Source organism: Dufourea novaeangliae, unplaced genomic scaffold (assembly GCF_001272555.1).
Source record: "Dufourea novaeangliae isolate 0120121106 unplaced genomic scaffold, ASM127255v1 scaffold396, whole genome shotgun sequence".
NCBI lineage: Eukaryota > Metazoa > Arthropoda > Insecta > Hymenoptera > Halictidae > Dufourea > Dufourea novaeangliae.
In genome coordinates this window covers 99,682-125,335 of record NW_015374265.1, presented here as the reverse complement: position 1 = coordinate 125,335, position 25,654 = coordinate 99,682, and the positions used below count along the sequence as shown (strand labels likewise).

Genomic DNA, 25,654 nt, shown 5'->3' with positions numbered 1-25,654 from the left:
CCGGGGCAGCTATCGCATTTAGAGCTAAAGCCTCGTAAATACTCGGCCGGCCCACTTGGACCCTTGTTTGGCCTACCGGCTTCCAAAAGGGCGAAACACCTCGTTAAGCCCCGCAAGTGAAACCTGTCCTGCTGCCGCCTTGCTGCGCCGCGTCTCGCTGGGGATGAGCGGGTCATTAAGATCGTACGCTTAATTCGAAAAATCTGCTGCCGATCTGGCTGATCGCGGCAACTTCGAAACCGGTTGCCACGGTTCATCATTGGGGGGGGGGGGATCCTTTTCTAATGCCGAGCAAATGCCCCCCATCGCATCCTACCCCGTCCCCACCGTGGCGTTCCTTCTGTAAAACTTAATCTGATTCGAAACTTGCGGCACAGCCGCCAAACAAGCCGAGGAATTAGCCCTACTATACTACCATGTTCAAAAAGTTTCAGGAATTTTTCATTTAAATGTCCCGCGTATATGATATTGTAAAACGTTTTTTATTTTTCGTTGGCACAACTGTTGTTTACATTCCCTTCAATATTCAGCTTGACAGCTTATCATTTGTCATAATTCCAGCGTTCTGTTTACATCAAATTTGTGTGTCTTGGCGATTTTTAATATGGGCCTGAAACGTGTTGCCGCAAAATTGGTGCCAAAAGAATTGAATTTCTTGCTAAATTGGAATCGTGTTAAAATCTCAAAAGACATACTTTCGATAAAACTATATTGTCTAGTTTTACTCTATTAGGTTAATTTAGTCCTAGTAGTATACGTACACTCTCATAAGTATGAGAACATTTATCGAGTATAAATTGTTGTATTTCTAGAACGAGGATCATTTTCAATAGAATCACGACCACTTTTAAAACGTTCATACCACATGTAAACATTTGTTTTCGATAAAGCAAGGTCACCATAACATTTTTGTAGCATAGGTACCGTATCCGCACGTTTGATTTCACTTTTAATACAAAATTTAATGCAAATTCGTTGCTCTGTTTTATTAACCATATTAAAAATCACCCAGACACGAAAATTTGATGTAAACAGAACGCTGTAATTAAGACATATGATTAGACTGCGGATTTTATGCATTTATAGCCTGTAGGGCTCTGTGAAATATGATAAAAAACAAAACATTCATCGGATCCAACGAGATTTCTTATTATATTATATTCTAAACCCAATTAGATACTTAACAGGAAAAATAAATTTCTACATTTGCTACTGTTTTCCTATAGAAAATATTATTTTGCATAAAAATCCGCAGTCTAGCTATAACAATGTTGGATTTATTTAAATGGCGTTATGGCACAATTATACCTTATAATTGTGGTCGAAGACGGCTAGTGAATGTGTTCGATCCAATTGCCCTGTTTTTTGTCTTCTGTTTCTGTTTTCATAAGTAACACGTCAATGATAAGCTGTCAAGCTGAATATTGGAGGGAATGTAAACAACAGTTGTGCCAATAAAAAAAAATAAAAGTTTCACGATATCATATACGCGCGATATTTAAATGAAAAATTCCTGAAACTTTTTAAACATAGCAGTATACGGCAAAAAATCGTGAGTACCTACCTTAAACCCCAAGTATTATCGTAAATCGTATCATTTAAAGAGGGCGATACACGATCACGCTATTTCAATTGTTCTACATCGGGTAAAATAGAAACTGGTCCAGTCGACGGCCGACCAACCTCTTCGCCAAGTCGTGATTCAGCGACTGCGACGGCGCGCGGCGGCGGGTGCCAGCAATGGTGGCGACACGCGCTCACACGTGCTCCGCGTCGGTGGTATTCCAGTGAATCAACAAGTGTCGCGGATCTAGCCGTGTGCCGATGCGCCAAGCGACGACAACAGAGAGCCTGGATTCCAATAAACCGGTCAACCCGTGAGCCCGACTCTCGCCTCGCTCTCCTCACAGCCACAAAAACACTGTTCAAAGGAAACTCGTTTCTTATCGAAAATTCGATGCCGATGCAACGAGAGCTCCTACATGCTGACAAGTGGTGCCGCGTGCGTGTATGCGAGTCCTGCTATTGGTCAACACTTCGGGACACCACTTGTCGACGTTGATGCTGTGTCGCATGGCACTCTGGGAGGATTCGAGCGTGATAACATTATCGTGTAAATGATTGATATCGAAGAAATGTACCGGAAGGAGACAGATGTGTTTCTGATCGATTCGTGATACCGATAATGAATTGCGTTTTTCTTTTTTCTTTCAATTCTCCACCGACGAAGACGTTTTTGTGACAATTACGGATTAATTGATCGTATTTTTCTTCTGCCTGTATGAACGTCACTGTGCCAGTGTCGCGGACGGTTCGTTAAATACTGTGGACGTTTATTAACACTAGGTTTACGGGCACTTATCGCGTAGGTATCTCCACGGCACGCATCAACGAACCCGCAGATTTTCTTTAAAAAACAACTTATTTTATATAATACACAATTTATGATCTCTGAAATTAGTGCATAGCTATAGAGATAGGTATACCACATAGAGAATTTCGAGGTTAGAAAGCATTCGAAATGCGTCAAAATGACGCGTCCCGTAAACCCAGTGTTAATGTTCCCCTCGAAATGTATCTGGCGAATGATCGCGGCGTATGCCTTCGCGTGCGATAGAGATGCTATGATCGTTAAGACGTTGAGAAGAAAAAAAAACAAATTAATATAACTCTCCACGTAAAGCAGTATAAATGCGGTGGCTCGACTCATGTTCATAATTTTGCTCAGACTGACATATGATTCCCACGCGGTGCGTGCGAGCGCATGCTACGCATATTATCAGATTGGATGTACGGAAAAAAAGTTTTTCGTAAGGTTTCCTTCATGAATATGAGACCACACGTGCTTTGTTCGTCGGTAATTGTCGCGAAAATAGGAACGCTCGATTTCAACATAAAACTTTTTCTTTCACGATCGAAACGATGCCTAAGAGTGTACAGTGATTAACACGTTTAACAATTACTGAGAATTTTACTACATTATGTACTAAAAACTTCGGATTTTAATACTGTTCAACAGTTCAATAATTTTTTTTTTAAATAGAAACGTGCTACACTGGAAATAACTTATCATTGAACAAATTACACATTTACGTGATTAATGTTCAAGAATTAGTTAAGTACCATTAATTATTTTGATACTTTTTGACACCTTGTTCAATAATTTCACTTGATCTGTTTATAATAGAATCTAAATATATTCGTAATTTTCTATCGAAATTTCAGCCAGTTCATTGCACCTGTTATATATTTCGAAACCGAACAATGAAATCACTATCTTACATGCAATTAGAACTTGACAGAAACATTTTAAAACTTTCAAAAGTTCGACGTCGTTATAAAATATTATATAAATGTTCGCGTCATTCGATTCACGTTTGATTCGTCCGTGTCACGAGGATAGTAAATTTAAAAAACATCAACTGGAGCCAGAAGGTTTTCCTTCCAAAACAGCGGTCGATCAAATATTTAATGCTAGAACTATCGAAGATGAACGAGGTTATGTTTCTGTCACGTTAGTAAAAGGGACAACTTGTTACAAATCTGCAAATCGAACCATTAATAAACTTCATCGCAAGTATACATTGCAATCAAAGTTGCGCGGAAACTCGGAAAAATACACTGTGATATGACAGTTTAATAATTTCCATAAGAGTTTACGAACTAGTCGTGTTGACTGCTCTGGTAGTTCTGGACCAGTGATGACTAACCTATGACACGCGTTTCAGAGGTGACACGCCAAGACACTTTTAGTGACACACTTTTAGTGAAACAGGGACTTTGTTTTTAAATTTTAAATAAAACACATTTTGGATGAAAGTTCTGTATTTCTTTATTGATATATAATGTAGAAAATCTACAATTTATGAATAAAAAAGAATATCGGACAAATATCCATCACGACCACGTTTACAGATGTCGATCCTTTTGTCAAAATTTTCGATTACATTTTTGCATAATTGCGGCCCTATCTCACCAATATACGCGTCGGATGTTGGTTTTCAAGACTTCAATGGCTTGTGGATTATCTGCATAGACACGATCTTTCACATAGATCCATAAAAAATAGTCTAACGACGTTAAATCACACGATCTAGGCGGTCAATTGACTGCAGAATTACGCGAAATTATTCGATCGGAAAATTTCGTATGCAATAAATTCATTGATTCCGAAATTTTACGATATATGGTTTTCACAAATCTACCATTTTAATTATTTTTATGTGATTTTCGATTGAAATTAAAGACATTCTATAATAAATTGTAGACCTTGTACTTGACATATGTCAAAAAACAGAATGACAAAACTGTCACCACATCCAAAATTGCCTCTATTAAAAAACAAAGTCCCTGTTAAAAAGCCCTGTATTATTAAAACATAATTTAAACAACGTTTTAGGCATTCAAAGAAGGATGGTAAAGAAACGGGATATTTTAATATGTGACGCGATACCCTGCTTAAGCCAAATTTTTATCAAATTTTGTCACACGGAGCTTAAAAGGTTAGCCATCACTGATCTAGACGTTAATGTTTACTAATAGTTAGAGATGGTGTGCAAAATCACTAACAGTGATTTAACATCATTCACGACCGTGATTTTTTATCTTGAGTGAATTTGCTCACTGTGATCGTAATTTATTGATCCTTCAAAAAGAACAAGACATGTTATGTAACATGTCGATTCGAATTTACAATCATTAATTTATCCATTATTCGTTGTTATTCCTCATTGTTCCTTTATTTTGTACGATGTAACTCGCATTCTTGTTTCGATGTCGATAATATAAAACATATACCTACAGGTTATGTGTGCGTGCAAGAACAGTATTGTATTATCCACCAATCAGAAACTATCACGAAAAATCAAGAATTACTGTGAAAAATCACCGTTATTGGAAACGAACGTGATCGAATCACTCGAGATTCAGAAGTAGCAGTTCACGCTATCTCTAATACTAGTACCGGCGAATGTGTCGTATACATGTACATGTACGTACGTCGTGGCGGCGAGCGTGCCGGGGCGAAAGAGAAAAAGAGAAACGGGCGGGAAAATCGAGAGGAGAAGGACAAACGGAAGAGTGGAGCGCGTGAGGATCAAAGAGGATCGCGCGCGCGGGTCGTCCTCGTGCTGGTCGCGCGACATGGCGTGTGCTCGCCGCTTCTTTTTGCCCCGGTGACTCGCCTTGCTCCGGGCTAGGAGGGCGCGAGCGCGGAGGGGAGAGGCAGGAATAGTAGGAGAAGCAGAAGCAAGTACTAGCGGCGGTATATCGAGATCCCCATTCTCCGCGAGGCAGAGAGCATGCAGGTGTGCACGAGAAGGTCCTCTCCCGCGCCGGCACCAACGAAGGGGCCCCCCTGCGCCATTCGAGTGAGCACACACAAACACAGAGAGACGCGTGGAGGGAACCTGTGCCGGGCCCAACAGGCCCCTGATCTGTGGGAACTGTTCGGCCCGCGAGCTTCCCACGATACGCTCCGGCTGCTGGCTGGCTGGCTGGCTGTGCACGGGCTGCAGGGTTCACTCGTGCGTCTCCCCCTCCCTCCCTCCAGCCCCCTTCTTTCCGTTCCCCCCTAGCCGACACCCTACTCTCCCGTGTCGAGTCCCCGGAGTCATCGGAAGGGGCACCAAGATGGGACAGTCTGGTGGGGAGAGCATCGAAGGTATAAGTACCGGGTTAGTCCCCACCAGAACTTCAGAACCGTCGTAAACACGGTAGCAAACGCATATTCTCGGCACTCCGAGAGAACGCACCACTAGTCTTGCTCACGAGAACTCGTTACCTTAACACGCATTCGGTGCATCGAGTTTTAGACTCCTTCGAGTATATCGGATTCTCGCAGTAGTCTCGTCTCGGGATCCCTACCTCGAGCCACCTTGTGTCTAGTGAACAAGTGAGAGGGATATTATTCTGTTTATCCGCCTGAACTATGGCGCCACACACCAGTTACACACCGGTCGCCGGTATGGAGTACGAGGAGCCAGTGTCGCGGACTTATCAGTACAGAAAAGTCATGAAGCCGATGCTGGAGAGAAAAAGACGGGCGAGGATTAATCGTTGCCTGGACGAGCTGAAGGATCTGATGGTGACGGCGCTCCAGGCTGAAGGGGAGAACGTAGCGAAACTGGAGAAGGCTGACATTTTGGAGTTGACTGTTCGTCATCTTCACACGCTCCGAGCTGCCAGAAGACTTACGCTCACCCCGGAAAACAGTTACGCGGACAGATTCCGAGAAGGATTTACCCAGTGCGCACAGGAAGTCTCTTCGTTTCTGTCGACACCTGTGGCCGCCACTGTTCACCCAGCTGCTGGTGCGCAGTTAATGAGACACCTTGGCGGTTGTCTTCGACGGCTAGAAGGACCTGCCTCGAATTCTGCCGGAACCACCAACACCGCCTCCACCGCTGTCAACCCAGTCAGCAAAGCTCCAGTCGCCAGTCCAACGACCAACGTCATGGTCAACGTACCACAGAACGTTTACACACCGCCGCAGAGTCCTGTCAGCGTGACGAGCTCCTCTGGTGACTCGACGGAATCGTCCAACGCCATGTGGAGACCTTGGTGATCGATAGGATTCGATGAAATTCAATAATTCTCCGCTTCGAATACACTGTTCCTTCCTGGTGAAGAAGATTTCCTCGTTGACGCAAGGACGGAGACTGCGTATAGGAGGGAAAACGACGAATCATTGTCTTCCATGTATTGAAATTGTTGAGCCTCGTGATTTGCCGAGGTGTCAATTTGCCTTTAAAGAGACACATTTTGTAAGCTATGTTATATGGCACCGTCGAAGTTTCTCTGTTTCTTTCTACTCCATTGTATATAGGTGATAAAGCTTTAAGTGACGTCTGTGATAGGGTTCAATTTTGTACCTGAGATAATTATTTTCACGTAAAGTAGAACAATTATTATTATATAAATTTTAATTTGTTATGTTTAAGAATCATTTTTAAATACTACGTACGTAACACGATATCACGTGTTCATTTTTTTTTTTGTTAAAACCAATTGCACGATGCGCGAATCTGAATAAACAGATTGTTTTAAGCATATTCATTGAACTGTTATTTAATCGTCCCTTGTACCTAATCTAACCTCCTGTTTCCTTATCGTTTAAATTATCACTAAACGGTATTGTATTTTCACATCCTACATCAGAAATTAATATTCGTATTTTTAGTAAATAAAAATGTCATTCAGTAATCATATTCTCGAATATTCTTATGACAGTACACACTTATTTTTAATGTATTGCGACTAATTAGTGTCATCCTCTTCCAATTGTTTTAGTAAACAGGTCATAGTAAAATCACAAATGTTATTTTTAATGTAATATTAAATCGCTGACATAAGACTTTTTAACATTACAAAACGTCGAATAGCACGTGTTTCTCGATTCAAACTGAGATAGTGATTTTAAATATTATAGTCTCGGCACATGCAACTACTTTTTCATCAATCTACGAACTTCGATTAAATCAGTATTGATGAAAAATAACATTTTTACGATAACCTCCACTAGCCGAAATTTCTATAAAGTCATCTTTATTTTCATAAATATTTTCAAATGCCACCACTTTTATTGCTCCATCGTATCTGTTTTTACATTTGTTGACATTTAGACACATGGAATGTGCTCTCTGTTCCGCTATGTTTACATTCTGCGTCTGTTTTGATTCCTTTCTCCGTGAGGCACAATACAAGTACGAAGTTTCAATAAAGTCACTTAGTTTCTGTCTGCATTCGAAGCGGATAACTACAATAAACTGGGAATATTCTAAAGGTATGAGTATTAGAATTCATAGAAATCGTGTATTTAATGTAATTTGATTCATCTGTATTATAGTGCCGAGAGGCATATCATATAAGAGCATAAATTAAATTAAATTTCAATAATTTAAATAGAGACAGATTATATTTCATTAACCCTTTCATTCAAAACTTAAACAAAAATTATTATTAAATTAATTTAAATTTTATATGATTTTTAAATGATTTATAAGCATCGATTGATGCTTATAAAGATATGGGCTGCTCTAATCGCACAATTGCAAAAGAAAATTAATCGATCATATACGGTGATAAATAATTACGTGTATTTATGCGAAAATGACGGTAAGAACCATTTTAAAATTAAAAAAATTAAATAAAAGTTTAAATTTTGTCAACGAGACAATGTTCATTACTAATGAGGTTTGCGAGTAAGGAAACAAAAAATGTAACACAACTTCGTGCTGAATTGGAGCTCCCAATAACAACTAGAGAGACGTGTGCAACAAATTTTAAATACTTGTGAAAGGTATCGTTGGAAAAAAATGCTACGTAAACCTTAAAAAAGAACACACACAAGTCCGTCTCGATTTCGCACGAGCCAATGAAGGAATGGAAATCTGTCATCTTTTTAGACGCGAACAAATTTAATTTGGATGGGTCAGATGATGGTAAATATTATTGGCACAATCTGGAAAATGAAAAAAAAACGTGGTAATGAGTCATAATTTTGGCAGTGGTTCCCTAATGATTTAGGCTGCGTTTAAAGTTGACAGAAAAACTCCAATTTGTTACATAAGTCATAAAGTGAATTCGGAAAAATATACAGAATTGTTAGAAATGATATTAATACCATTTATAGAAAATATTGAGGAGGACAATTTTATTTATCAGCATGATAAGGCTGCAGTGATTTTTTAAAGAAAATATGCTTGTTCTCCCGATATGCACTCTATTGATATTCTTTTGGGTATCATTGCATGAAAAGTTTATAAGAATTGCAAACAATACAACTTCATTATTGAATTTAGGAATAAAATTTAGTTTCGTTAATGCCAAACCGTATTATTAATATCATTGATAAAAATGGAGGTTACACTAAGTATTAATATAGAAATAGTGAAAAACAATTGTTAATTTCAAATTTACTTATGTAAAAAGCAAATGACTTTATAGAAATTTCGCAGTTTGTTTTTATATTTTTTTTTTTAAAGTAATATATTTATTTTTTGAAATCGATGTGTACGCTTTCTTTAATTAATCCCAATATGCTACCAAACATAAATTTTTCATTAGTATGGAGTAGTTACAAGAATTCATTAAAAAAGTAAAAAACATGGTGACTTTATAGAAATTTGAAGCACTGTATTTTCTATTCTACAGATCAGTTATATTTGTCTTTCACATTCACGAATCCATCAGATGTCCTCGGGCGATCTGCATGAACGTTTTCCAAGTCCTTGAATAAGTCGTTTTGTAACCTCGAATACAAATAACAAGGGAGCAGTCTTATCTGCAAAATACGGGGTGTATCGTCTCAAACATGTTCTTTGAGAATTCTTGTGGTTGACGTATTGAACATAATAATTATTAAATGCCTGCAATTTTTCTGGAATTTCTTTTAAATTTTGTTGAGTGAGTTGACAATGCACGAGAAAACGCCGATTACCCAAAATATCATACCAGGGAAACAACTTTTTAAATAATCATTCGGGAATAGGTGCAAATCTAATATGAGCAAAACTAAATATGACCAGAATATTCAATACAATCGAACGTTTTCTAGTAAACTTCTGTGTTTCTGCACTTTTAGTTTCAGTATTGGTAGCACTTGCGTGTGTACATGTGATTTATTGTTTAAAATTATAAATATTTGAATTTATTTGATAAATAATTGCTTCTCGGATAATAAGTGCTTCTTATTGTATAATTAATATTTTTGTTAATTAAAGTTGGGCTATATGTATTTGTATTTATAAAAAATTCATTCTAATTACAAATTTTTTTATGGTTACTGTTACACAGGTCTTAAGAAATAACTATCACATGCTGTATTTTTCTTGCCAGGTGGCAGGTATACGTGCCTATACTATTTTTTAACCATTCTGATACATGCATATTTTTCACAGCATGTAATTGAAAGAGACAAGAGAAAGGTTCTGCAATGATTGTATCAGTTCTTATTATTGCATTTCATTGTAATGTATTTTAAACTATTAGGCACGACCAGGGTAGGTATATTTATGTGTATCGGTTATTCAACTGAAATGCAGTAATAAAACTGGAGTAGGTACATAAGTCTTAAACCTAAACAAACATTTTTGTTAATTAAACGGTTCGTTATTTTCAGGTTGTTGTATTTCTGAGCTATAAGTGAGATAAAAAATGTTATTTTCAGCGTTATAATAATTTAATTTACAGATAATTAAAAATTTGTGGGAGGGGACTATTGCAATTAGTTAAATCCGTGAAACTTACACTGCGTATTTTATGCATTTATAAGATTATGTATGTAAAGTACAGTATAAGATAAAACTGCCATCAGATTTAATCATTTTTGTTTTTCATTTTTAACGTGAAGTTTAAAAAAAAAAGAGAAATTTCTATTTTTACTATACCTTTACTAATTATTTTACAAAATGTCGATGTACATACTAGCCCACGGCTTAATAACCACGGCAGTCGGGTAATCACGAACACGGAGGGTTCTGTTTTTTGACCAAACAATTGATTTTTATTATAATTTTTCCAAAATTGAATATTGTAGTTTGTAGATGAATAGTTTAAGTATTATATTATTATAAGTAACAAACAAATTCATTTCTCACTCAGCTTTCGTTCTGTCTGTTTTTTTTTTGCTCAGGTGTTCGTAATTACCCGACTCTCCCCTATGCTCATATGACACTTTCAACTTACGAGGTACTATCCAGAAGTGACAGCTGTTAATTTTGATAAAATTTGACATTAGTTTGTAGGTGATAAAATATTGAAAAATCTTTGATACATACTTTTCTATCAGTAATTATTCATGCTAGAGTAATGAAAACGGCTCTTAAAATACGACGTGCAAAAACTGATCAGATATCCCTGGAACTGAAGCCACACGAAAAATGTGAAGTGCAAAATTGTGTACCTTAAATGAGGAGGTCGCTTACATAAACAGTTTTTAGAAAAATCCTTTTTCTTTAAACATGTATTAAAACTTAATACACTTTTGTCATATTTCTAGCAATATGTTCGTCCAGTTTTACGTAATTTTGTACATATGTACGGCATAGTAACTCCGATATTTCGCATTATAAAAAATGTGTCAACACAGTACGATATTGATCTGACGTCGATGCTGTAGGTACCTGTACCCTGGCGAGCAAACTCGGCTTCCGCCAGGGGCAAAAGTTACGTAAGAGAAGGGCCTCCTATTAGGGATGAATCGGTACAAGTAAATACGAGTACATTACTCCATACTTTTGTTTCGATACCGAGTATTTTTGTTATCGATACGTACGGTTGTGATACCAAGTAGGTATCGAAATACTCGTATAGAATGGAGTGAGTATCGACCTATCAATATTTGATATTGTAATTACTTTCAACACAAAACAATGTTGTTTATATTAATAATTAAGCAATGTGTATTTACATATTTTCAATATTAACGTAATATAGGTGTATATATGAGTAGGTATGAGCTTCAAAAAATGGTATTTGTTTCTTGCAGCATCTCCATCTACCATCTATGTTATGTTTGACATAACCTTGTTCAATATGCATGCTACCTCCCCAATGAAATATTTTACTACTTAAATTTAGAACATTTAATTCACTTGTGATATCAAAGACTGCGTTTTCCGTTTCAGGTTCTATTAAATATTTCATTTAATTTTATCATTAATAAATAAATTATTTATGTTAGTGATGAATCTTGATTTATTCCTTTGTTTTTACAAAAATGAGGGGCTTTCCCATTGTTCTAAGTACAACATCATTGTCTTGTTATATATTCTATATTTATTGAGTTTATTTTTGCAATATACTTAGAAAGATGGATTGGTTTGGTTTGTCTAGATATTTTTGGGGCCGCCTTGCGTCGCAGATCTTATGCCCCAAGTTGAATATTTTCAGAATATCTCTGAAACTAAGTATGCTTGCACAGATAATATCTGATAATTAATACCTACATATACATATTTATTTATTATGTATATCATATATTACGTATATTGTATATAGTTTATACATATGTGTGTTTATATGTTTTATATTAAATATTTAAATAAATATATAAAGTACAGTATTATATTTTATTTTCTCTTAAGATATAAACAACTTTTGTGTTGGATATCAAGGTTAGGAAAATATAATTCGATACAAGTAGGTATCGATACCTTTGTTTTGATACCGAGTGAGTATCGATACCTTCATACAATACTAGCAATGAGTAAAAGTATCGATTCCTTGGCGGTATCGATTCAACCCTACCTCCTACCACTTGGTAAATTTATTTCAGGTATTGAAACAAATGGAATGTTAATTTGGCATAAATTCATACTTTTCCTACGCCACTGTTTCCCCTAGTGGAAGCCGAGTTTGCATGTCAGTGTACATGGCAAATAAAAGGAGGAATTTACTAACAATAAGACTGTGATCACAGAGGCACCGACACCGGTCGTCAGATTGTTTTCGTCAGACGTTGACCGATTTAATTGCTCACTGAGACCACGCAGTGCTTCCCAATACATTTAATTAAGGGCGAATCATTCGATATCGGTGCCACTGTGACCACAGCCTGAAACGTGTTCTAATGTTTGAATATTTTCATTACGCACTCCAGATCTATAGAATTAACAGTTTATTAAAAAATTCTGAAATGAGAGATTATTTTCCGATTAAATCATGAAACGAATCGTTATCCTATATCCAGATTGATCATTCTCTATTCATCAATTCAAAACCACAAGGTCACAAGTCGTATATAGATGTTTTGCTCAGCAATATGAAAAAAATCGTGACGCATGATATTAACAGCAACGAACTTGCGAACGCTCGCCGATGCTTCACTCGTTAACGATTGCCGGTCGAGTGATCCGGTTGAAACGTTGTCACACTTTTTTATTCGCTTTTCCCCGTAACAACTCGAATATTTCTCCGGTTTTACGTAATTGGACCATGTCGGTGCGTGACACGGAAGTCAGTAACGCTTTTTTTTTTATTTTTATTACGGGTCCCGCTTTTGATCGATCGATAATAAGAATCGGTGAATATTCCGATCGTATCGAGACTATTAAAGTGGAAGAGATATTTTAATTGACCAGTTTACGCGTTGTCTGTCTTAATACCCGAATTTCTTTATACCCGGAGATCGAACCCAGTCATCGCTGTGTTTCACCTGAATCGATTCGACCGCAGGTATCTCCATTATAAACTCGGTGATCGACGCTTCCAGATTTTTCAGTAATTCTCCGTGCGCTTGCAACATTTCAATCGAGCTTTTATATCACGTACGTCTTTCAAAATTTATGGAATGATACATTAAGATGTTATAAATAAACTGTGGATGTTCGTGCAGATGTAGATTTTTGTGAACGAAATTACAGGAATTCGTTTATTCTGCCGATGATTCTATAATCTTCTAAACAATATACAATACCTGAAGAATGATTAATCTTCTTTTATGTGCTCAGTTTTAGAAAAGTATGTATACGTATTATTAGGTCTGTGCAAAAGTTTTAATAGATTTTCTGCTGATGATGCTATCGCCAAGGTTTTCTGGAAGCAATAAACAATTATTTTAATATATTCCGTGTCGATATCAATGTAGAACAGTGTATTGTTTTAAAGAACAAAAAATTGCCGCGATTTAGTGTATCTTATTGTTTACAATAAAATTGAAATTCAACTCCTTTTTTTTCGATTATTCTCTTCATCGTTGATACACTTTGTGTCTACCAAAAATTGGATGCAATTTGTGAATCGTGGCAGTCAAACTTTCATCATTTTTGAAATAATGTTTAACAATAAGAATGCGTTGTTGTGTCGAATAGCGATCCATTTTTAATAATGGCGAACTGTCTACCATCAACCTGTCATAATGGTTTAACTGTCAATGCACAGCAGCAGAAATGGCGCCATATTTAAAATTTCCGCTCTTGTTGGGACACCCTTTATGTTTAAATGGCAAAAAGATTTAATTGAATGAAATTGACTTAATAATTTGAAATAATGTATAAATACGTAACAGGAGTAGTAAATGTTAGGCGACGTTGTTTAATTAAAAAAGACTATGTGTATCTCACCAGTATTATTTAAGTTATTCGTGAATATAAAATAGGTGATACTAATTTGTATAATTCGAGGATATATATTCTCCTTATAAATAGAGAACTTATCCATTATCGATATTCTACATTTATTAATACATCGCTGAAGCTTCTATAATAAAAAATGTGACATTCAATCATTTTGGTAAATCAGATTCACGTAATACGTATTACCTATGGCGATATAATTATTATCTCTTTTCTTAATTACTCTTTACTCACATTTTAATTATCTTTGAATTATTTGAATTATGTTTTGTTTACAACTGGTATAATATATTATTACTGTAATTTAGTCCTCCTGCGTCTATTGTGTTCTCAAATTGTTACCGAAAGATCTACAAGATTTCTCAAAATACTTATCGTAATAAACCGTTACAGGAAAAATTATAAAAAATCTAGACAATTGCTCAGCATTATAATAAAATTTCGATCCATGCTTGTTATTTGCAATAATAAAGTCGTTATTTAAAAATGACACACAGACAGTATTTAATCAGTCGAGTGACATACTTACCTATGAAATGTTTTTTCTTTGTTACAGATATTCGTAATTCCGTCCATAGAATGCTGACAGCTGCCGTTTACATAATTTGAATATAGGTACGTATCAAAATTTCGCTAGAAAATTCGCTTAATCAAACTGACAGCGGGATCGTGAAAGCCTTCAACGGATATAAAATATTATAAACGATCGTTCCACGCGATTCACACGGAAGATAAACTTTCTCTGGTGGATGTGGCTCATTAACGGCCAGCGTATAAACGTGGCTGATGTATCGGTAACTGTTTTTACGGGCTGGCATCGGTTAAAAAATACTTCAACGATGTCTGTCCACATGCATGAAAGCAGCTTGTTTATTACAACGCGCATTATCGTGTAACAATCATAGCCCTAGTAGCATTTATGGTAAGTCAACGATATCCAACAGTTGGAAGTTAGTTGGAATATAGTTAGTGTTTTTGTTACAAATTCCCAAAATAGGGCCTAGGACGAAAAAGTTATGACAATTTGCCAACAAATATCCAATGTTTGGCCTACAATTATTATAGTTGGTTAGTTAATAAGAAATTTACAATGATAATACAACATTGGCCCACCCACAGTGTGCCAACATTTAAATATCGTCTTAGAGACGTCAGAAACGTTGCCACAACCAAAAACTTGTTATTATATTTCAAATTGATTGTTTTGTTTTCTTATTTATGAATATACTCACAATTTGTTACTGTCGCGCCACACGTTTGACATTTGACATTTTGTGAAAATAGAGACAGGGGATAGAAGATTGGAAAGAACTTGTAATAATTATTTGTAATAATTAGCTATATGTATAAATTGTACATAATAAATTGTAAAGGTAACTTTGCTGGTAAAACACTTGTTTACCTATTTAATATACATATACAATTTATACATGTATATACTTATTATAACAAGTAATTATTATAAATATTATTTCCAGTGTTATACTCCTTCAAATATTTGTAAAGGATTTTATGGAAGTGTAGTATAGCCAACTGTCTTCCTACAGTTGGTTTATTGTAGATACTCAACAATTGGCTGTACGGATTGAAACCTCCAGTTGGCCATTTGTAGTATAGTGACGTGGGCCCTACGTTGAGTACGATTGTTGGTGCAGTTGCAAAAAAGGGTAACAATTTGCTTGACCAACCAATAGTTCATCAAAGGCCCATCAAAATGCCAACAATAATTGCTATTAGGAAGGCTAATGCATTCACGCTGTTTTATGTGATAGGAATTTAACAGCACAATCTTATTATTAGTTGTTGTTAGCTAGTACCTATCTCCCTAGTAGCATTTTGTTTTTATTTGAGCACAAAAGAACTCTCAATGAGAGTTATATGGCTTTATATGGGTTTTAATATACATAGATTGTTAGATTACATATGTAGGTACGATATTTAGAGATACATGTGAATTTCGATGAAGTAAAATGTTGCATGTTTATATTTGTAGATTACATTTTCTTAAAAAATGATGTACATGTGAAAACCCTACAATGTTTGGCTGACTGAGTAGTGACCTTGTATTTTGTGGAAGAAACAGTTGGCATTTTTTGTTTTTTTAATTAGTTTCAATCTTTGAACAATGCTTTATTTTTCGTAGCTGCAGTTGCACTTAGCTTCATTTACAATGCCTACGCGTAACAGTGAAGCTGCGAGATTATAATGATCAGATCTACACGATTAATGGTTACAATAATTTCACGTATATGGCCTGTATTTGCGAATCAAGGCTTGCTGTTGTTTTTATAATGAAATTGGAAATACTCTTTGCCTTTTGTTCGACTTTGTTCTAAAATGAATTTTTTGGTGTTTGAATCGCATTTATGCTTCACTGATTCCCGAAAGTCAGTAAAGGGAATAGACACAGAGTTATCTGCTTGTGGTGCAGTTGCTGCTTTTGCTAAAGAGTCAACGTTTTCGTTACCCTGTATGCCTATATGTGATGATATCCGGAACAGTTCTATATTGCTGCCGTTTGTAGATTTTTGCATGAGATAATTATATTTCCTTTTTATTTCCAAAATATAAAAATTAGTTCTTATATCTATTCCCTAGTAGAATTTATGGTTGGTCAACGGTATCCACCAGTTGGGAGTTAGTTGGGATATAGTTAGTGTTTTTGCCTACAAATTCCCAAAATAGGGCCTACGACAAAAAAGTTATGACAATTTGCCAACGAATATCCAATGTTGGGTGTACAATTATTATAGTTGGTTAATTAACAAGAAATTTACAACGATAATACAACATTGGCCTACCATTGTAATTTTAATGGCTTTTTATGGTCTATAAATCTCTGCAATGAAATCTTTACAAATTTTAAACATTTAAACAATTATGAAAACATTTTATACGTCATTTTCAATTTATCTTTTCACATAAAGTCACCTAATTTCAGACCACAATGTCATTTCGGTTATACTCTGCACTGTGGTCATTTGGAAAATACTTTACATGTTTATGGAAAGTATACGCAAAACCAGTAACTTGAACCACCTGGAATATCACCGTTATTTTTAGAAATAGGTCATTTCACACTAACTTTGAAACTCGATATCTGGGATTTAGCTCAAATGAGAATATTGGTTATAGTCCATGTGATAATAGGGGAATTTAAGTCATTACCTCGCTGCTTTCGAAATTATTTAAAAAATGAAGACAAGAAGGTGGTGATTTTCACCGATTTTTACGAGAACTACCTTTACAAAAGAAGTTTTATCTCCGCTGTTATTAAAGGTACCAATTTGATTGTCCCTTCATTCACTTCAGTCCGTTCTTTTTAACTAAATTTTTGTTTTGCAAATTTGCTCTTCGGTTCAAATCTAAACAAATTTGAAAAAAATATGTTCATATCCTGTGGTCTTTCCTTTTTAAAATGCATTTTTTTAATTCGTGGACACTTTAAATTTGTGGCCGGAGAAAGCCAACAAAGATCGCGGCATCCGATGATGTAGGTAAATCTCTGGACGTCCAGTTCTTTCCTACATGACCAATCGTATCTATATCAAATTTTTTTAAAAATCGCGTCTTAAATAAGGAATCAACCCACGTAAATAATTTTTTAATAATCATTTGTTTAAATAACTTATTAAATATCTGATTTTATTCCTTTTACTTTCCTTGTTAAATCTGAGAAGCGTATAAAATTGTTAAATAATTGAACCCAAGGTTTTTCGTGGTGTGAAATACGTGATAGCTCTAAATAGAACTCATGTTATTGTATAAACGTGTATAAAATAAATAATGTTATTTAAAATGTTAATTTTAATTTTATAATGTTATAAAATAAAAATTCGTCTAAATCATTCCATATAATTTGTACAATAATGAAACTATAAAACTTATATGAAACATAATGCAACAAGCGTATTCATATAAATGGGAAAGAAATCAAATTAGCAAAAGACATTACAGACTTTATTGACAACTACTGTAACGAGGCAGGATATACATACATATGTAGATATCGAAGTGCAGTAGAAGTTGAGTGAAAAATTGAGTGTTAATATTAACAAAGTGTTAGAATGTGTGTTATTCGCTATCAAAATACTTTATTTCTGCCTACAGAATATTTGGTTTTTACGAGTATAAAATGGCAGTAGCCTGAAGAATAGAAAGGATGCCGCTAATATGGAACAGTAGGGTCCGGTATGTGAGGACACTGCAGTTAACGTACATAATTACTTATATTAAAATAAATGTTAAGTAAATATTATTACTAAAAACAAACATTTTTAATAACAATATATACAATCCTGGGGGCGGATAATATTATTAGTAGTAGCAGCAATTGCGTCATGTCATCTCCCCATTTATTTAAACACGATTTACCTGCAAAAAGTCTTTACAGTTTTTCGATGTAGGGTCTTTGGACATTAATGTAGCATAGACGATTTTTTAAACAACTTTGCACATTTCACGAAATCAACAAAAATGTTAACATTTTTTGAAATGTAAAATTTTCAAAACTATTGTTGAACTCGAATTTTCAGAATCGTTTAAACTTCAGCGATTCTACTAGTGTATGAAAAAGTATGGCATGACATTTAAAGAAAGATAGAAGTCACCTTAAAATCTTCGGAAATACTCCACCCACAAAAAATGAGTAATTGCATGTTATGGTCACGACATGCAACTTTTATAAATAAAGTTTTTTCATATCTATAAAGATAAGTCCAAGTTATTGGTCCACCTTGTGTACAGTATGTAATCGAAAGTAACAAAATTTTCATGTCGTACAGTTTTCATTTGATTCAAAAACATGCAATCCATCAGTAACGATGATAAAACTTTTTTAATTAGATTCCATCGGGTGTCCAAACCCTTATTGACAATAGTGTGCACAACTGTGAACATTGAATACTAAATTATTAATATAGTTATTTTTGCGAGGAACTTCATATTCTGCGTTGTTTATGCAATTGTTTATAGTGTTTCTTCACAGGAATACTACAGATATTACGTTAGTATTGTATATTGCATACCATATCGTAATCATAATACCGCATTTGCAAAATGCCTAGTTGTTGACAGGCAAACATTATAAATCACTGCTAATCCATGCTTTAAGATAAGACATAACAAAACACTTACAATATAACATGTGTATTTCTAATTCTTCATAAGATGTTATATGTACGTTGTACAAAGTCAATACTGTTCATATTGTATTAATTTTCCATACTATTAATTTATGTATCAATCTTATAATGTAATTTATCATTAATACTTTCTTTTCCATTTAAATTATTACGTAATTATATTATGTCGTAACGAAAACTAATTAGGTGTCACGTAAAATGAAACTCTCGGGTAATAACTTGTGCTGGAACTAAAACGGTTAACAATAATGAAAAACAAACCAGAAGTTGTCGTATTTCCCGCGATAGATCGACCATTTTTGACAACCCAAGTGACATTTGCAGGTCGAATGGACCGTGACAATGTCGCGAGCTGATAAAAGTGAGAAAATAAAGGTTAATTAATAAGCATAATTCACATAAAAATCATATGCATTTTGCGGCAGATGTTACAGATTGTTCGGGATGGACGTAATCGCCTACAATCACCACGAGATCGCGAGCATCGGAAATAGCATCGATGGAGGTGACGTCGAGGACCAGTACGAGGACGAAGTGGAAGGTATACTGCCTTACATCGATATCGATCGAAATCTTCTAACGATCGACCAGCTGACCACTGCCGGTAACGATAAGATGCCCTTCAGGAGAAGCCTCTTCCCAAACGTGGCGCCGTACATCGTTTTCCAGTCGTTCGACTACAAGGGACCAACAACGCCTTACGAAGTAACCAGACACCTGAGGTGGCGTTTGAGTACGATTACCCCGTTAATAGTACGTCGTACCTTGGTAAACTCGGGTTTTAGACTGACGAAGAAATCCCAGAAATGGTGCGGTACGTGGGGCAAGCACATGAAGTCCGCCTGCTTCAAGACCCTGAAGGATTCGCAGAAAATCAACCACTTCCCAGGAACATTTCAGATCGGCCGAAAGGACCGTCTCTGGCGTAATCTTAGCTGGATGATGATGAAACACGGGATCAGAGAATTCGGTTTCGTTCCGAGGACCTTCGTTCTACCTCAGGATATGAATTGCTTCCGGCAAGTGTGGAAGAAGCTAGGTGGCCACAAGGAAAAGTGGATCGTGAAACCGCCAGCCTCTGCTAGGGGGACCGGGATCAAAGTGGTCCATCGTTGGTCCCAAATACCAAAGAAACGCGCTGTGGTCGTCCAGCAGTATTTATCCAGACCAAAACTGATCAGCGGCGCGAAGTTTGATTTGCGTCTGTACGTTCTCGTCACGAGCTTCAATCCGTTGAGGATATACCTTTATCCGGATGGTCTGGTGCGATTCGCCTCCGTCAAGTACAATGACGATATAAACTACCTCAGCGACCGCTTTATGCACTTGACCAATTACAGTATCAATAAGACCAGCGCTACTTACACCAGCAACGATTCCGCCGATTCTTGTTCAGGGCACAAGTGGACGCTCAGAACGCTCTGGTCGTATCTCGAGAAGGAGCACGTGAACGTTACCAAACTGTGGGAGTCTATGAAAGACATTGTGGTCAAGACTATGATAGCGGTCGAGTCACCAATCACCACTCTAACGAGGACCAACACAACCTCGCGATATTGTTGTTACGAGCTATTCGGGTTCGATATACTTTTAGACGAGAACCTGACACCATGGTTATTGGAGGTGAACATCTCTCCCTCGTTGCAATCCTCCTCGCCCCTCGACATGGCTGTGAAAGGCCCGTTAATTAAGAACGTCTTTAATATAGTTGGGTATCAACTGCCAAGTAGCTTATCAACGGAAGACGAAGAGAAGATAGCACAAAAATATCAATTGGACGTCGTGTGTCAGGACCAGAGGCTACATAGGTCCACTATTAGTTATCAAGAACGGCATAAGCAATCCATGTACACGAATTTAAGGAATAGGGATGATTATATTGACGATATATTAGAAGTTCTTACTCCGGATGATGTTAGACATTTAATAGCGTATGAAGATGAACTGACGCAGTTAGGCAAGTTCGAGAAAATATTCCCTACTGCTGATAGCCACGAGTACCTGCAGTATTTCGACGTTCCCAGGTATTATAATATGTTGTTCGATGCGTGGGAAACGAAGTACAGCGACAATCGGGAAAAGGGAATATCGAAATTACAGAAACTCTGCGAAACGAAATATCATTTGGCGCAGCAAGTGAACTGCTAGGTGACCTGAGCTAGGGACATAAATTCGTTCTGTTGACGTCTTCCACGTCGACGTTGATACCGTCAAAAAACGTGTGAATCATTTTCTTTTTATATACGCTATACACCACCTTGTTATATGTGAGTTACTATAGTACCGACGTACCATGTCACGATACGACCGCATCATGTGCCTTTTTCACGGTTGTGCAAATTTATTTTGATGTATTAAATCTCTATCTTAATAAATCATTTTACAATGAAAAGATGCATCGATATATATATATATTTTTTTTTTCATTGATTTTTAATTCGAGAAAGGTAACTCTATTTCACGTAAGAATGTGTATAGACAGCACGCAAAAAATTACCAGGTTTGTATAATTTTCGACATTTTAGAGACGTGTATTGTGTAAAGGATGAAATGCATATCAGTTTCGTTCACATCTTTTCAAACATAATAGTGCTGAAAATACATTAATAAATCAATTTTAAGAAGTAAGATAGAACATGTAAGTAAGGATAATACTGCTTTCCGAATTAGAGAAAAATCAATATAAGATATAACAGATTTACTGTACATCGTTACTATAAAAAGCAATAAGTCCTATTGTTACTGTTAACATTCTTATAAATTATAGAAATTACAATTTTTAAGATGTAAAGTACTTTTAATTAAATCATGTTGAAAGTGCAGATGATTTTTCTACATTCCAAACTAAAGTGATCCATTTATTTTTTTGAAGTTGTAATTGCAAATGTGTAATCCTTGGTTTCTATAATATTAGCGGTTTATACAATTTTAGTGGGCATACGAATGTCGATCAACGTTGCTCATAAATAACAATATACTTGTATGCAGTTTTCACTGTTCCTATAATGTAAGTGAAGTATATTATAACCTTTTTTTTTTTCTTGTGTGATGCGAAAAATGGGTCCACCGACATCAAACGAACATAATAATTATACTCCAAAAGCAAGTCGAATATAATTTTATTAGAATATAATCCCACTACGATTAATTTTAGTAGGTACCTTATTTTATGTAAAAATCAGCAATCATTTGAACCTGTATTTATATAAATTTTTGATAGTTTAATCGATAAGAAAAAAATAAGTAATTCAGTAGTATATTGACTTATTTGCTGATGATTACACGTAAATTATAATTTTCACCTGTTTGTATCCATTTAATATTAATTTTATTCGTAAATTTAAGAAAAGATACTAAAATACAAAACTCCCTAGACGTCCTTTCCAGAAATGCTGTTTCAATAGACGTTCATATTTCGAACACGAGATTCAAATATACATTAATTAATAAACTATACAGACAACTTCCGAGAGTATACCGTCGAACAAGAAACGCAAGTTTCAGTACACTTTTAATCTTCACCCTTCCCCCAACCAGTCAACCTAACCTGTCAAAAATTTTCGGCCAACCTTTTAAAATTTCCAGTAATGATTTCATAACATAATACATAAAACACCGATCAGCATCAAGCATCGGAAATAACGAAAAAAGTCGTCAATTATAAACATGAAAATTCAATCGAAGTCGAACGTTGAAACGGGTACCAGCTTCGGTCAGCTGACATGGCGTGATTGTTTCGAAGACGATGAAATGTATACGTATATCGAGATCACCGAATGCCTGATAGCAGCCCGACCAAAGCCACGGATTACACCTGCCCCATCCGATTCGTTCGTACCCAGTCCTGCTAACAAAACCCTAACCTTACCAATGCGTAGAAGTCTTTTCTCGCATGTGCCGCCGTTCATCATCTTCCAAGACAGCGCAAGCACCGCGAAACTACCATCGGTGATCACCAAGCATCTGCTCTGGTGGCGTGAAAAAAAGTATTCCCCGCGTATCATATATTCGATGGTGACGAAATCAGGATTTAGAACGACCACAAAACGCACCTCCGCTTGGTGCGGGACCTGGTGCACCAGCAAGCTGGTCTACTCTCAGCTGAAACGCACCAGGATGTTTTCTAAGGTGAATCTTTTTCCCAGCAGCTTCCACTTCGGCGATAAAATATTGCTCTGCAAGAACTTTCGTAGAATGAGAAGGAAACACGGCAGCAGGAACTTTGACTTTATGCCGTTGACGTTCATTCTGCCGGAAGAAAGAGACAGTCTGAGGCGATACATGCAGAAAAATGGGGGTATATGGATCCTAAAGCCGCCATGTTCGTGCGCTGGATGTGGCATCAAGATAGTCTCTCGTTTGTACGAGATCCCCAATGACCGTTCCTTGATCGCGCAGCGTTATATCAGCAAGCCTCGGCTGATCGATGGCATTAAGTTCGACATAAGACTGTACGTGCTGTTGACTAGCATCGATCCCCTCAGGATCTACGTTTACAACGACGGCCTGGTGAGGCTAGCGACCATCAAATACGTGAACCACGCGAGCACTTTGTCCAACAGATTCATGCACCTCACGAACACCAGCGTGAACAAACACAGCCCTAACTTCGAAGTGAACGACGATCCAGGTAAACGCAAAGGTAACATGTGGTCATTGAGCTGTCTATGGAAGTATTTCTCCACGCTCGAGGATGTCGATCCCAGCGATATCTGGTTGAAGATCAAGGACATCGCCATTAAAACGATCATCTCGGCCGAATCGTTTCTCGTGAAAGCCTGGAAGAAGAACTCGATGTCGTCGTATAATTGTTACCAGCTGTTCGGCTTCGATATTCTCCTGGACAAAGGGTACCAGCCTTGGCTACTCGAAGTGAACACTTTCCCGTCCATGAATCCTGACACGCCGCTCTGTGGGATAGTAAAAGGCCAGTTGACTAAGGATTACTTGAACCTCGTCGGCTTTCACGTGCCGAATGTATTGACCGGCAAGGAATTAAAGATCTTGAGAACTAGCTACAAGGAGGACACCGTGTGCTACAATCACCATCTGTACTCGAGCGCGCTCACGTGGGCGGACAGACAGAAACAATATGCTTTCTCGAGGGTAACCAATCGGGGAGAGTATCTGAAGACGATACTTAGGAACCTCACGCCGGGCGACGTGAGAGTACTGATACGGCACGAGGACGAAATCACGCAGACTGGCCGATTTGAGAAGATTTTTCCCACGTACGACACCTTCAAGTACCTCGGGCTCTTCGACGAGACCAGGTATTACAATATGCTATTGGACGCATGGGAAAACGAGTATGCAAAGAATCGATCGGTAGGGATCGAAAGGCTGAGGAAGCTTTGTAGAAGGAAATATCATTTGACTTAATGAACCTGACGGATTCTGAGAAAAATATTAAGGAGCGTACAGCACCTTGTTGGACTAGAAAAATGGGTAACTTTAAACATTTTGTTACGTTTAACTTATTTTAGCTTTATTTGCACGCATTAGTTATTTTTTCAATTTACAAGATTGTGCGGACATCAGGGCCGTTCCTGGATTGTTGGTCGCCCAGGCGTAAAAAACAGTATCGCCGTCCTTATTAATTTAATATTATTCAATTACGAATTTGATATGCAGTGTTTACTTTTATATACAGTGTGTTCTACGAACACTGTACACCTGGAATATCTTCGTTATTTTAAACAATACGCGAAAATGTTACTAACAAAAGTTGTAGGATTTAATGCAATATATAACATAATAATAATGATTTCCTGACAGATGGATACGTAGAGGAGCTATAGAGATCAAATTTGTTTTATTAAATGGAATGCCGGACCTTTTATGTTCGATTTCGGTAGAATAACGAATTCTGAGTTTTTGAGATATTTGACTTTGCACATGATCAACTCTTCGAACATATTTCACAACGAAATTAATAGGATGAACAAAGTCAAATATCTCAGAAACGGTAAGTGTCAGGATAAATGTACTTAGTACGTTTATGCTCAGAATTCGCTATTCTATCTATATCAGCCATAAAAAACTGGACATTCCATTGAAGACAACAAAAATGACTATTATTACCATATTATATTTTTCTTCAAATCCTACAACTTTCATTCGTAACATTTTCGCATATTGTTTGAAATAACGAAGATATTTCAGGTAGACAGAGTTCGAGGGACACACTGTATAATAATAATAATAATAACAACAACAATAATAATAATACAAATAAAATATGCATTTTAAATAAAACCATTTTTTAAGGATCATTGTTTCATTTTATGAAAATAAAAAATATTTTCTAATTTTCATTTCCATAAAATCCAAAAGATCCTTAAAAAATGGTTTTATCTCAAATGAATATTTTATTCCACATATAAGTACGAAACTGACACGTAATGTTTGTAATAATTAAACTGCGGATTTTAT

At 36.4% G+C, this 25,654-nt stretch overlaps 3 protein-coding genes across 5 annotated transcripts in view; all 3 read left to right on the top strand.

Annotated features, from left to right (window-relative positions):
- LOC107192650 (tubulin polyglutamylase TTLL4-like) overlaps window positions 1-21,600 on the top strand; it is a 208,900-nt gene extending 187,300 nt beyond the window's left edge. For 2 of the 3 annotated variants that reach the window (XM_015581962.1, XM_015581965.1), the window contains 2 exons: window positions 14,632-14,690; window positions 19,645-21,600. In XM_015581962.1, coding sequence (XP_015437448.1) covers window positions 19,664-21,367 — 1,704 coding nt within the window. In that variant the 5' untranslated portion in view covers window positions 14,632-14,690; window positions 19,645-19,663 and the 3' untranslated portion in view covers window positions 21,368-21,600. Of the gene's footprint in view, window positions 1-7,738; window positions 7,784-14,631; window positions 14,691-19,644 lie in introns of those variants that run through there. The other variant, XM_015581964.1, reaches the window with a different exon arrangement.
- Window positions 5,729-6,565, top strand: LOC107192652 (enhancer of split mbeta protein-like). Its single transcript, XM_015581966.1, has one exon. It carries the CDS (start codon window positions 5,930-5,932, stop codon window positions 6,563-6,565), a length of 636 nt encoding a protein of 211 aa, XP_015437452.1. The 5' UTR covers window positions 5,729-5,929.
- Window positions 21,601-22,885: 1,285 nt separating the features above from the next.
- On the top strand, window positions 22,886-24,601 carry LOC107192647 (tubulin polyglutamylase TTLL4-like). Its single transcript, XM_015581959.1, has one exon. The coding sequence runs from the start codon at window positions 22,886-22,888 to the stop codon at window positions 24,599-24,601; it is 1,716 nt and encodes a 571-aa protein (XP_015437445.1).
- Window positions 24,602-25,654: the final 1,053 nt, after the last annotated feature.

Bases quoted from the DNA above. Each gene is read 5' to 3' on its own strand.
- LOC107192652 (XM_015581966.1), top strand. From the start codon at position 5,930: ATGGCGCCACACACCAGTTACACACCGGTCGCCGGTATGGAGTACGAG.
- LOC107192647 (XM_015581959.1), top strand. From the start codon at position 22,886: ATGAAAATTCAATCGAAGTCGAACGTTGAAACGGGTACCAGCTTCGGT.